General features: G+C 34.9%; 1 protein-coding gene across 6 annotated transcripts in view; it reads left to right on the forward strand.

The window, feature by feature from the left end:
* LOC141496388 (putative C-mannosyltransferase DPY19L2) overlaps positions 1 to 14,967 on the forward strand; it is a 152,829-nt gene that overhangs the window by 112,517 nt on the left and 25,345 nt on the right. For 5 of the 6 annotated variants that reach the window (XM_074198914.1, XM_074198916.1, XM_074198915.1 and 2 more), the window contains 2 exons: positions 3,710 to 3,755; positions 14,428 to 14,547. In XM_074198914.1, the coding sequence (XP_074055015.1) occupies positions 3,710 to 3,755; positions 14,428 to 14,547 (166 nt within the window). The remainder of the gene's footprint in view (positions 1 to 3,709; positions 3,756 to 14,427; positions 14,548 to 14,967) is intronic. The other variant, XM_074198918.1, reaches the window with a different exon arrangement.

A 14,967-nucleotide genomic window follows, 5' to 3' on the forward strand; every position in this document is an offset into this window, starting at 1 on the left:
AATAATCTTATCTTACTAAATAACTTAATCAAGAAGGGTCTGCCCTCAATTCTGGTATACTTCTTGTTAGACTCTGCCTAGCCTGGGATGGAGCTTGGGCCTTTGAGTGAATTCCAGTGCAGGTAGAAGGGGTCAAAGCAAAACTCAGCCAGACCCAGGGGTGACAGGAGGAGTCCCTGCAGAGCAGTGGCAGCACCTGCACCTTGGCTCAGCCCAGCCTCTGTGACAGAGAATTCATGGGCACATGCTGGAGGCACAGAACAGACCTGTTTCTCACCTGGTGGGAAGGTGGGGAGCATTTCTCAGCTTCAGCAAAGGAAGACTTTGCTTAAGCTTGTACTAGGGGACAGTGGCTACACTCTTGGTTCTGGCAAAGTGGAAATACTTTTAGACTCTATAACCAGGAAGCAATGCTCTGTCCAGAAGACAGAAGAACGGGCAACAGAGTCTGTGGGCACCATCATGACCTCACTGGTCCAGGAATGGCATGGTCAACATCACAAGTCTGCAGTACCAGGCAGTAGAAGTGGGCCCTAGCAGTAACCATTTGCTCACTGGAATGTATGAGGCTCCATTTTCTTGTCATAGGTCTCCTCATGGTTTTGGGAGGATCCTTACTTTCTGGTGACAGGAGGAAGATAAAACTCCCTCTCTTATGGAATAAGCAGGGAGGGCAGACCTTAACTTGAGGCCTATAAAGGATCCAAGGTTTCATATTCACTTCCCCTGCCCATGGGGCTCCTAGGGTGGGCTGAGAAATGTGGTCATATAGGATGATTTTCGGGGTCAGCCTTGGCACTGGAGAGGCTTAAGACTTCATAGTGGGCTTACTACAGTTGTTAAGGAATGATAACTTTAGCAGGTTGTCATCACCTTCCCCAGAGCCCCAATGTTCTTAGTATTGAACCCACTTATATTGAGCACAGGGATGCCCTGGACACTCCACAAATGTATCATTACCCAGTACCAGACCCTAGAACAAAAGAAGGGAAAGCTTGGATTTCTGAGCTTCACTCTTTGCCTTACTTTGTCATTCCCTCAGGGGATTGTTAATAATTAAAACAAATACTACTTAAGGTTTTCAGAATGCTTTATGCATGTTCTTTGATTTGCTCTGCAGAACAACTACTATTATTCCCATTTTACAGGTGAGGAAACTGGTATTGAGAGAGGTTAAGTGACTTTCCCAGGGTCACACAGGTAATAGGTGTCTGAAGTAGGCCCAGTGCACTTGCACTGCACCACTTAGTTGTTTCTTTTCCATTTTTCAGTTTTACTTTTTATTTCCTGCCATTAGAATGGCTTATTTAGGACCATACAGTTAATACCTCAAAGCCACTTAAAAATAGAAGCTCTGAAAGACCTTTGGGTGAGTCTTGTCACTCAGGCTGAGATGTAGTAGGAGCATTATTGTATAGGCTAGGTATTAAAAGGTATTCTTGAAACCTGATTGGTTCATGGTTTGTTAGCAAATATTAGATCTAGTGTCTTCTTCTGGCCCAAGTATAAAAGGTCACATATAAGGAGACAGCAGTTGCTTTCTCTCAGCCTTGACTGTACCAACATGACCAACCTTCAACTGAGTTATTTCCTTTCTAAATATTTTATTCATGCTGTGATTAAGTAAACTTCCCCTTAAGTGAAAAATGCACAATTCAAATCTGAATCTTAAGTGACCATGCCTGCCCTAGAAGAGGTGATGGGATCAGATGTTCTGAACAAGTCACACATTTTTAATCTGGAAAATGTGTGTTTGTTTTGCTCAGCTATACTTACTTGTTACAATGGAGGGTTTAAAATGTTTATTTGAGGGGATTTGGGCAGAGGGAGTATGACAGGGATGACTTAAGAAAGAACAAGGAGCATCAATAAAGCATGGTTTAAATGTACAGAAGAAAATAAAGCTAAATTTTAAAGGAGTTACAGACACCTAGGACATCTTGAACTTAGAGTACGCTTTAAAAAATAAGTTTGTCAGGGGCGGCTAGGTGGCATAAAGCACCGGCCCTGGAGTCAGGAGGACCTGGGTTCAAATCCGGCCTCAGACACTTAATAATTACCTAGCTGTGTGGCCTTGAGCAAGCCACTTAACCCCATTTGCCTTGCAAAAAAAAAACCCCTAAAAAAATAAGTTTGTCATAGAGAATAATAGTTTCACGTGAACTCTTTATGTGGACATAAACACATGTTGGTATTTGACAAGTTCATAATAAATAATAAATTATTTAAATATAGTTTTCCATCACTAGAGTTCATCACACAGAGACTTATCAGGCAAGTTGTAGAAGTGATCACCATGTGAATTATATGCTCCTGTCTCATGTCAAGATTCCCTCATCCTTTGATGCATTCAGCAGTCACTTAGTAACTGCCTGGTTTGCACAGAGTGCAGGATGAGACACCAGAGAAGATGCCTATAGACTGCACTTAGAGACTGCCTGGTCCTGATGTAGCCACCAGAAAAAATCAAGGTGGCTTCGGGAACAGTTAAGAGCTGAATAGAGAAGTAGTTAGCAGCTTGGATCACACCTGTAGCAGAAGAGTTAGACTGTAATTCCAAAAGGCAAAATCAGGATAATGAGAAAAAGGCACAAAATGTAAATTGGGGCTTTCTAAGAATTAAAGGTGTCCCAGAGGGAAACAAGCAGCTTCCCACAGGGGTAGCTGATCCCGCCACATAGGTCTCCAAGCAGAGACCAAAAGACTGCAAGTTGAGTATGTTCTACTGGCCTCAAGTTTCCATATAGCTATTAAATTCTGTGTTAATTCTGGGTCCCTTAGCCAGTATCAGAGGCAAAATTTTAATTCAGATATTCTAGTGCACTTTGTTCACTTTGCCACATTGTCTGCCACTTAGTATGCCTCTGAGACGACAATTCATTTTTACCTTTATTACAAGACAAAAAGTACTGTGTAGGTTTGACCCCAACTCTGTTCACCATACTATGTGAAATTAGTTACTTGGTGTCATTAGGTTTTGTTTGTAAAAAGAGGAGGGTGAAACAGCTGAAATCATTGGTCCAAATGGATGATCTAAGAAAAGGACATTTTCACCAAGAGGATCTAGGAAGGTTTTGTGGAGCATGTGACAAATTATATAAACCTTATGTTTTGTATTTGACTAGTTAAAATATTGTGAATATATTCCTTCACAGTGAGTATGTGGAATTATTTTGTTAATGACATGCTTGTAAATATTCTTCCTCTTAATTGATCCTCACATTAAATTCATTACTCAGTTGCTTATATTAAGCTATAACTAGTATATAAATAATACATTGAATGTAGGCTTTCAAAAGCTCATAATAATATTTATCACTTGATTTAAGAAGAGTCAGTCCCAGCTGCATCTCTCTTCAGAGTAAGAGATATTTGTCTTTATAAAGAATGACTGAAAAGAAATGGGACAGAATAAATGTCTGCCTTAGAAGTTGATGCTTTTAGTTTCTAAATATTAAAGTATCTTTATAATTAAGATTTTTTCATTGTTCTCTTCTTTTGAAAATTCTTTTTATTCATTATAGTCTACCAGAAACAAGTTAATAACCTTTGCTCAACATGCCTTAATTAGACAAATTGAAATTTTGCTCATTTAAGTAACTGTAATGACTAAGTTTTTAGCCTATTTATTAGAACTTTTTTGGTTGAACTTGTTTACTGATGGAGTACTTCAAAATCGAATAAATAGATTGTGTTCTTTTAATTCCAGAAAACAACTTGACCAGGATGAGTCAAGAAATCCACCCTCAGTTCTGGTAGGATTCTCTGCATTAGGTTATTTCTAGACTAGGATGAAGTTTGAGGGTAGAAGTGGGAAAGGGGAAGAGAGAATAACGAGCTGTTCTTGAGATGATGCCATTAACTTTTGGTCATTAGTTATACTTCCTGATAGGGGTAATATATTTACATGGATCTCTTGAGACTCTTCTACCTGCTTCTTGGGCATGTTTGAGCAGGAGTTTAAAAGAAAGAGTGTAATCAGGGAACATCGAATAGAATTAAAAAGCTGGCTTATATGTGACTGACATTTGTCATACTATGATACATTGCTCTATCCACTTTAGGGATATAAAAATCAATGTAGCACACTGTTTACTACAAATTTCTAATCTTCTGGGGAAAACAAAACATAAACAGTTGAAATAATAAGAAAACAGGACCATATAAAAACTTTTATTATGTAAATATAATTTAAATCATGCATGTACTTACTTGTATTTGCACACAAAATATAATTAATGGATACATAGTAAATGTTTATGTATATAATTGTATGTTGCCTGATTATAATAGATAGTAAATAAAATATATATAAATGTAAAATACTTAGGAGTGTGCTTGCTAAGAAACACATAGGAACATAATTACAAAACACTTTACAGAAATAAAGACAAATCTAAGCAATTAGAGAAATAATTTTTCATAAATAGACTGATCATAAAAATGACTGTTACCTAAAGTAATGTACTTATGCAATAACATACCATTCAGACTATCAAATAATTACTTTAAAGAACTAGGGAAAATGATAAGACTTCATCTAGAGGAAAAAAGATTAAGAATATCAAGAATAAGTAATGGTGGGGGGGCCATACTATGCTGCAAAACTTGTTATAATCAAACAATTTGGTACTGGGAAAGAAATAAAAATAACTAAGTGACTCAGTTCTGAACATGAAGACCTGAGTTCAAATCTGGCCTCAGTCTAGCTATATGGGCAAGTCACTTAAACTTCTTTTTTCCTTAATCCACTGGAAAAGGAAATTGCTGCATAGACACCTATCATGAGACAGACCTGACAATTGTATTTCCCCACGTATAAGACGCTCCTATGTGTAAGACACACCTTAAAGTTTTATTCATCCTGAAATTTAAGGATTTTCTGCTCATAGCTTCCAGGTATCTTTTGGGCAAGTCTGGGGCATGGATGCATACTTCATCCATTCCATTTCATGAACCTGAAGTACCAATTGTGTCCTCACTTTGTCATCAGCAATCTCTCTTGCCACCTGCTGAACCATCTTGGTGGACACAGGGATTCTAATGGCCCTTTGCTCTTCCATCCCTCTCTTGAATACCCTCTCTAACCCAGTCCATTTTGCTGCCTTGCTTCTCATGACCTTCTTCCACTGGGGCATTCTCAGTCAGGTTTCTTCTTTTCATAGCGAGTCTCGGATTGTTTGTTCAGTTGAAGGAAGACCAACTGATGTTCAGCAGCATGAATTCCATTCAATTTACAAACTGGATCACTTTGAACTTGAATTCGACACTGAACAAAAATCTTTTCTGAGCCATTTCTAGGAAGAACTCTGGCAAAATATAACCTAATATACTGGTACCAAATACGAAGCAATGAGTGCAAAGACAACAATTGTGATAAAGTGGGAAATGCAAGTAAAAAAACTACAACCACAGTATAAGATGCTCCCAGTTTTTAGACCCTAAATTTTTTGAAAAAGGATGCATCTTATACATGGGGAAATATGGTAAATAAGAAGAAAGAAAGAGGTTGGTCAGTGGAACAGATTAGGTGCACTATAGAAAAGCAAATGAGCACAGTAACCTAGAGGATAAGTCTTTGGGAAAATTGGAAGGTAGTTTGGCAAAAAAATAGGTATAAACCTACATCTCAAACTATATGACAAAATGTCAAAATGAATATATGATTTAGATGTAAAAAGTGATATTTTATGACTGCAGAAGAGTCCATGACCAAATAAGGTTGGTTTATTAGAGATAAAATGGATTGTTTTTGATTATGTAAAATAGAAAAAAAGTTTTTTCATAAACAAAGCAAGATAGGTAAAATTAAAGAAAAGTAAGAAATTGGGGGGGGGAAATATAGTAAGGTTGTCTAATATTTCCCTTTTAAGATATATAGGAGGGGCAGCTAGGTGGTGCAGTAGATAGAGCACTGGCCCTGGAGTCAGGAGTACCTGGGTTCAAATCCGGCCTCAGATACTTAATAATTACCTAGCTGTGTGACCTTGGGCAAGCCACTTAACCCCATTTGCCTTGCCAAAAAAAAAAACCCTAAAAAAAGATATATAGGAAACTATTAAATTTACAAGAAAAAGAGCAATTTACTATTTGATAAATGTTTAAAGAAAATGAGCATTTTTCAGTACAAAATTCAAGATATCAGTAGATAAAAGACAAAATGCTTTATATAATTTATAATTAAAGAACAATAAATTAGAACTATTCTGAAACCATTTCTTCCCTATCAGATAAATAAAGCACATTAAAAAAGGAAAATTCTGGAGAGGCTGTGGGGAAACAGATACACTAAATACTCTGTTGTTAGAGCTATGAACTAGGGCCAATATGGAAAGTAATTTGGAACTATGATCCCCAAACTATTGAACTCTGTGTAAACTTTACCCAAAGGAAAAGAATCCATCTTCAAAAATACTTAAAGCAACTTTTTTGTGGTGTCAAAGAATTGGAAACCAAGGAGATGCTCATCATTTGGGGAATGACTTAAGTCAGGGCTGTCCAAAATGCAACCCCCTGCAAATTTACTAAATGCTTTCGTAAACGAAACCAAGCTACTACAGATCTCTCACTAAAATGGCAAATCAAAATTTGTCTGTTGTTTCAATGAAAATTTTTAAAAGTAAGATTGAATAGCCCTGACTTAAGTTATGGGGTATGAATTTAATGGAATATTGTTGTAATAGAAGAAATAATGAAGGGAATAGTTTCAGTTAAACCTGATAAGACTTATGTGAACTGACTCAAAGTGAATTGAGCAGAACCAGGAGAACAATTTATACAATTACAGCAATATTATAACTTTTGAAAGAAGTCCAGTGAACACAATGACCAACCTCTGTTTCATATCACCCATGATGATACATGCTGTCCATCTACCATGTTTAGATAAAGTAACTGATGTACTTGGAGAACAAAAGTAAAAAACAAATTTTTGGACATGACTAATGTGAGAATTCTTTTTGCATGACTCCATGTTTTTAAAGGGCTTTTTCTTGTTTTCTCAGTAGGTGGTGAAGGAATGGAGAATGAGATAATCTGAACTGAAAATAAAATTGAATTTTCAAAATAATGATTAAAAAACCACTGTGACTCCATCAGGATTTTGTCATGACTGATAGATTAATGGAATGCTCTGACCATAGTTTAACTATATTTTAGCAAAAGATTTGGCTGTTTCTCATACTATTCATGTGGAAAATACTGTAAATATGATACAGAAGATGATAGAATGAATTGGGCCAAATTGCCTTACCTGAAGAGTACGACATTAATGACTTGCTATTTGGAAGAGGTCACCACTAAATTCTCCAGGGATCTGTGCTTGTATCTGTATTGTATTCAATGATTTGGGAAAAAACATGGATGGCAAATCTGTAGATGATGCAAGGGAAATCTGATCCTACTTTGTGCATATTCAGGGCTTAGTGTATAATACCTGACCCAAAGGAAACACGTTCTAAAAGTGTGTTAGTTAACTGAATGACTCTGAACGAAAATCACATGGCTAGCCTGACTGGTCCATCACACTGTAGACTCAAAATGGGTTTGTAGTCCACAAAAAACTCAGGCCTTTTTAATGATGATCTCTCCATTGTCTTGTGTTTGTGAAGTTGATTTTTCGAACCCCAGAGTAAGACTTTTAAAACTTTGAAAAGTTTATTTCAATTTAATCTTATTAGATGTCCAACATTCTAACTTATTAAGATCTGTGGAATCTTTAAAGTTATATAATAATGATTCAAATAATAATTAGCATTTATATACCATTTTTAAGTTTGCAAATATCTTTACAAATATATTAATTTTTTTATTTTCTCAGCATCTTTAGGAGTTTGGTATTGTAATGACCCCCTTTTTACAAATGAGAAAACTGAGGTTAGATGATTTATCTGGGGATACATAGCTATTAAATTTAGGTCATTCTAACTCAAGGCTCAGTACTCAAGCCACTGAGGCACCAAGTTGGATCAGATCTCCCTTTTCCCTTTTTTATGATCTCTTTAGAATAGTAGTGGCATTGCTGGATCTAAGGAGATTGGTAGCTTAATTGCCCTTTGAGCGTAGTTCCAAATTGCTTTCCAGAATGGTTGGATCAGTTCATTTCTCCTACAGTGAATTCGGCCCAGTTTTCCTACATCCCCTCCAACATTTATCATTTCCATTTTGTCATATTAGCTAATCAGATATTTTGTGAGGTAATATCTCAACAGTTGTATTTCTCTAATAGTGATTTAAAGCATTTTTTCTTAATAGTTTAAATTTCTTCATCTGAAAAACTACTAGTTCATATCCTTTGACCAATTATCATTTGGGGAATGATTTGTTGCAGTTTTATTTCAGTTCCCTATGAATTATAGAAATGAGGTTTTTATCAAAAACATCTGTAAAAATTGTTTCCTAAATTTCTGCTTTCCTTTTAATTTTGGTTATGTTGATTTTAGGAAAAAAAACTTCCATTTAATGTAGTAAAAAATTATCCATTTTGTATTTCATAATGTTCTCTATCTCACTGGTCATAAATTCTGTCTTTATAGATCTGATAGGAAAGTTATTCCTTACTCTCCTAATTTGCTTATGGTACCATTTATGTTTAAATTACTTAGCCATTGTGACCTTATATTGGTATAGGATATAAGATGTTGGTTAATGCCTACTTTCTGCTATACAGTTTTTTCATTTTTCCTAACCATTTTTATCAAATAGTGAGTTCTTATCCTAGAAAATGGAGTCTTTGGGTTTGTCACACAATAGATTACTATAGTAATAAACTCTTGTGTCTTCTGTACCCAACCTATTCCTGTTATCCTGTTATTCTTTATTTCTTAAAAGTTTTGATGATTGCCACTTTATAATTTTAGATCTGGTACAGCTAATTCATCTTCCTTAGCTTTTTTTTTCCCTGCATTAATTCTTGATAATTCTTGATCTTTTATATCTTTCAGATGAATTTTGTTACTATTTTTTCTAGCTCTATACAATAATTTTTGGGTAATTTGATTGGCGTAACACTGAATAAATTAATTTAGGTAGAATTGGCATTTTTATTAGCATGGTCTATCCAGGAGCAGTTCATATTTTTCCAGCTTAGATCTGACTTTGTGTGAAAAGCATTTTGTTATTGGTTTCATATGATTTCTGAGTTTGTCTTGGTAGGCAAACTTCTAATATTTTATTTTGCCTGCTGATATTGTTATTTTTAAATGGAATTTCTCTATTTTTTCTGGGCTTTGTTGATACTACATAGAAGTGCTGGTGATTCATGTGGTTTTTACTTTAGATTCTTCCACTTTCCTGAAGTTGTTCATTGTTTCAAATAATTTTTTAGTTGGTTCTCTAGGATTTTCTAAGTTTACTAGCATATCATCTATAAAGAGTGATAGTATTTTGTTTTCTCATTGCCTATTCTCTATTTTTTCCATTTCTTTTTTTCTCTAATTGTTAAGACTAACATTTCTAGTACAGTAGTGAATAATAATTGTAGTAATGGGTAACCTTATTTCTGAATGCTTTATCCCCATTACTTATAATGCTTGTTGATGTTTCAGTTAGATATTACCTTTCATTTTAAGGGGAAAAAAATCGTTTATTCCTATGTTCTCTAGTGTTTTAATAGAAATAGTTGCTGAATTTTGTCAAAAGCTTTTTGTGTTCCATATAATTTCTGTTAGTTCAGTTATTGATGGTCACTTATGCTGATTGTTTTCCTAATACTGAACCAGGTCTGGATTCCAGGTGATAAATTGCTGTAATCTCTTTTCTAATACTTTATTTAAAATTTTTGCATCAATATGCATTAGGAAAATTGGTCTATAATTTTCAGTCTCTGCTTTGTCTTTTCCTGGTCTAGGTATCAACACCATATTGTTGTCATAAACTCCTTCTTTGTTTAATTTTCCAAATCATTTATATAGTATTAGGATTAATTGTTCTTTAAATGTTTGGCAGAATTCACTTGTAAATCCATCTGGTCCTGGGAATTTTTTCTTAGGGATTTCATTGATGATTTGTTCAATTTATTTTTCTAAAATACAGTTACAGATGTTATTTCCTTTTCTGTTAATTGGGACAATTTATATTTTTGGAAATGATTCACCCATTTCACCTAGACTGTTAAATTTATTGGCATAAAGTTGGGCAAAATAGCACCTAATTATTGCTTTCATTTACTCTTCATTTGCAGTTAATTCATCCTTTCATTTGTGTATTGGTAATTTGGTTTTCTTCTTTCTTCCTTTAAATCAAATTAGCCAAAAATGTATCTAATTAATAGTCTATCTTTTTATTGACTCTTAGTCTCATTTATTAGTTCAATAGTTTTCTTTCTTTCAGATTTATTTTTATTATTAATGTCTCCTGTGATATTTGAATTGTTTAATTTGATATTTAATTGGAAATTTTAATTTGTTCTTTTTTTAGTTGCATGCCCAATTCATTGATTTCCTCTTTCTCTATTTTATTCATGCAAATATTTAAATTCTCCCTAAATACTGCTTTGGTTGCATCCTGTAAGTCTTGATTTGTTATCTCATTCTTGTTATTGGTTTTGATGATGTTATTATTTCATCCTACTCATTCTTTAAAATTAGATTATTTATTTTCCAATTAGTTTTTAGTCCATCTTTCCATACCCCTCTATCACAAGTAATTTTTATAACATTGTAAAAAAAGTTGCATTTACTATTTCTGCTTTTGTGAGTTTTTTAATGTCCCAATACTTTGATTAATTTTTGTGTAGGTGCCATATACTGCTATAAACTTTTTTCACCCTTTTTATATCACTTTAAAGTCAACTTATCCCTACACCCTTTGTCTATGTATATCCCTACTAATTGCATTGTTACAGTTATGTATATATGTGTAGATAGATAGATATAGTAAGGTACATTTATATATATATATGATATAGATATAGATATTACATAGTTACAGTTCTCAAGAGTTAAAAGTGACAGCTTCCCATATAGGGATGTAAACAGGTTAACCTTATTGAATAACATATTTTTTCTTTCTTGTTTACGTTTATCTTCTCTTGTGCATTTGAAGATCAATTTTTCTGTTCAGCTCTGGTCTTTAATCAGGAAAGTTTTAAATTTCCTCTGAAAACATATGCTTAGTTTTTCTGGATAATTGATTCTTAGATGCAGTCTAAGCTCCTTTGCCTTTGGAAATCTTCCAAACCCTTTGATCTTTTAATGTAGAAGCTGTTAAGTACTGTGTAATCTTTACTGTGGTTCCTTGATATTTGAATTGTTTTGCTAGCTGTTTGAATTGTTTTTAGTTGCTTGTAATATTTTTCCTTGAATTTATTTTTCTGTAATTTAGATTTAGCATACATTGGCATTTTTTATTTTGGGATCTCTTTCAGGAGATGATTGGAAGAATCTTTCAGTGGCTGTTTTATCCTCTGGTTCTAGGTTTTCAGAGCATTTTGCTTGATAATTTCTTGCAAGATACTGTCTAGGCTTTTCTTTTGACCATGGTTTTCAAGTCATTCAGTAATTCTTCAATTATCTCTCCTATATCTCTTCAGGTTATTTATTTTTCTAAAGAGGTATTCTGCATTTTCTTTTATTTTTATCATTCTTTTGAATTTGTTTGACTAATTCTTGATGACTTGAGTCATTAACTTCCATTTGGAAAATTCTAATTTCTAAGGAATTATTTTCTTTAGTTTGTTTTTGTACCCGCTTTTCCATTTGGCCAATGCTGCTTTTAGAGGAACTATTTTCTTTGGTGAACTTTCCTTCCATTTGACCAGTTTTTTTAAGGAATTGTTTTCTTCAGTCAGTTTTTATGCTTCCTTTTCCAAACTGTTGACTCATAATTTTAAAAATAATTTTCCTGCAATATTATCATTTCTTTTTCTTCTAGCTCCCTTACTTGATTTTTAAAAATATTTTGGAACTCTTCCAAGAGGACTTTTTGGACTTGAGACCAATTTATTATTATCCTTTGAGGCTTCTCATGAAGGTATTTTGACAGTATCCTCTTTTTAATTTGTGTCTTGAGCTTTCCTGTCACCCTTACTTTCTATGGTCAGGGCTCTTTTCTGTTTCCTAGTCATTTTTTTATCCTATTTCTTTTTTGTTTGTTTTTCTTAATTAAAGATTTTATTTATTTTGAGTTTTACAATTTTTCCCCAATCTCACTTCCCTCCCCCCCACAGAAAGCAATCTGTCAGTCTTTACATTATTTCTGTGTTGTACATTGATCCAAATTGAGTGTGATGAGAGAGAAATCATATCCTTAAAGAAGAAACATAAAGTATAAGAGATAGCAAGATCATACAATAAGGTATCATATATCAGTTTTTTTTCCTAAATTAAAGGTAATAGTCCTTGAACTTTGTTCAAACTCCATGGTTCCTTATCTGGATACAGATGGTATTCTCCATTGCAGACAGCCCCAAATTGTCCCTGATTGTTGCACTGATGGAATGAGCAAGTCCATCAAGGTTGAACATCACCTCCATGTTGCGGTTAGGGTGTACAATGTTTTTCTGGTTCTGCTCATCTTGCTCAGCATCAGTTCAAGCAAATCCCTCCAGGCTTCCCTGAATTCCCATCCCTCCTGGTTTCTAATAGAACAATAGTGTTCCATGACATACATATACCACAGTTAATCCTATTTCTTGCACTCTGCTTCTGGGGCATATGGGAGCCTCTCCTAAGCTTCTTGAGGTGGGGGGTGGCAGCCAGGGACCCAGTTACTGACTTTCCATACTGAGACCTCAGGTGCTGATATACCTTCTGAGGTGTCCTGTCCTTGTTGTGTCTGCTTTGCACCGTGGCTGGAGTCCTCCCAGCTAGCCTGCTGCAGCCCCACCTGTGGAGCCAGGACCAGAGTCCTTGAGTGCTTCCAACTTGCTCAGATGCCATCTGCATGCTGCACTTCCCTTTTACTCTCAGGAGGCAGACCTTCCCTGAAGTCCTCCTAAATGACCTTGGCTCCAGAATCCACGATTTAAAGTGGATTCCAAGGTGCTCATGCCCCTTCTGGCTTCTCTCTGTATCTTCGATCTACCTCCAATTATTGTTCTTTTTGTGCAGTCATTCAATGAGATTCAGATCTTTTTAATTATTAGCACAGTAATCTGATTGACTGTCTTCTGAAAACAGATGTACATTTATTCTCCTTGGTCCCATGACCACTATTTGGGGAGCATTGAGAGGGAATTCTAGTTGAGGTATGTGCTGGACCCTGAACTTCTAGGTCCCTCCCAACTCTTTCATTCTGTCTAGTCATCTGAATCTCTTGGATTGGAATGAAGCTAGAGGCCAGGGGACAAGTTGGAGACTGTCATGCTAAGGCAGAAGTTAATGAGAGCCTAAACTAGGGTATCAGTTGTGAAAATTGAAAGTAAGTGATGAATACAACAGATACTGTGGAGGATATTTGAAGGGAATTGGCAATTGGATATTGAGTAACAGATAGAAATATGACAAAGATGACTTAACAGATTGATTAGAAGACTAATAGTGCTATCAAGAAATAATGCAGTTGAATAAAGATGCAACTTTTATTGAGAAGATATAAGTAATATGATCTTATGAAGAGACCAGATTTAGAGCCAGAGGGCCTCTGAGTCTATCTCAGCTCTGCCACTTACTGGGTGACAGTAAGCAAACACTTAATTACTCCTTGTCTTGGTTTCTCATCTGTAAAATAAAGTGGTCAGACAAGATTATCTCTGAAGTCTCCTGTGAATCTTGAACCTGTGATTCTATCATGAGTTCAGTTTCTGATATATTAAGTTTAATGTCTTCAGGGCCACATAGACATCTGAAAATGAAGCTCATGAGAAGGTTGGCTTTGAGTTCAGTCTCTTTCAGTTTCTGTCTTTTCCCATTGCCTTCACTGGAGTTCCCATACCACAGCTACTCAGATTAGTCATTTATACTCACGAAAGTCAAATGACTTTGATGAATTTACAGTTAACCTATGTAATACAAATTTGGCATTTGTTTTGAAATTTAGTTTGAGCTTTAGGATTGGGGGTGGCATGGGATATAGATGAACATTCTCCACTCATTAGTGATGCATTTGCTGAACAGAAAAATAAATTTTACATGCTTCAGATAGAAAAACTCAGTATAATCAATACTTGCCACATGAAGTAATTAACTAGTCAGCAAACATTAAGCCCCTCCTGTGTGCCAGGATTTATACCAGACCCTGGGAATACAAAGCAAGGTATGAACCCATCTCTCTTCTCAAGGACCTATGCATTCATTCTATTGTGAAAGATAGTTGGTATCATTTTTATAATATTTATCCCTAGAGAATGTCTGTTCTTTTTCTTCCTTTTCTTTTGTATATAAAAACTTAGTTTAAAAATTCTTTATCTTAATGTTTAAGAATATCAAAATATATTTCAGTGTTTTGTTTTATAAAAAACTGAAAATATAACCTTTTTCTTTTTTGTAGCTGATTTTTCATGTATTGCAGTTATTTGCATTTGCTATTCTTGCTATTTTCATCATGAGACTGAAGCTCTTTTTAACACCTCACATGAGCATTATGGCTTCCTTGATCTGCTCTAAAGGGGTAAGGTAGTTGTTATTTTTTTTACTACAGTTATGACTAGTTATCAGGGATTTGTTGAGTTTTCCAAAACAAAAAAAGCAATATGAAATTATTTTTTATTTTTTTTCAATGGGATTAAGTGATTTGCCCAAGGTCACACAGCTAGGTAATTATTAAGTGTCTGAGGTCGGATTTGAACTCGGGTCCTCCTGACTTCAGGGCCGGTGCTCTATTCACTGTGCCACCTAGCTGCCCCTTCAATATGGAATTATTAAAAAAAACTTAATTAATTGTTTCATTATAGAGACATCTCATATAAAATATTTCAGATTTTTTTCTCCTCAGCTGCAGAAGCATTGTAACCTGTGGTTGCCCTCTAGAATGCAACCTTCTGGAATTCAGATTTTTGTTAAAGAACTTTCTGAACATTTAGGTTTACTT

The sequence above is a fragment of the Macrotis lagotis genome, chromosome 8 (assembly GCF_037893015.1).
Source record: "Macrotis lagotis isolate mMagLag1 chromosome 8, bilby.v1.9.chrom.fasta, whole genome shotgun sequence".
In the NCBI taxonomy this organism is placed as follows: domain Eukaryota; kingdom Metazoa; phylum Chordata; class Mammalia; order Peramelemorphia; family Peramelidae; genus Macrotis; species Macrotis lagotis.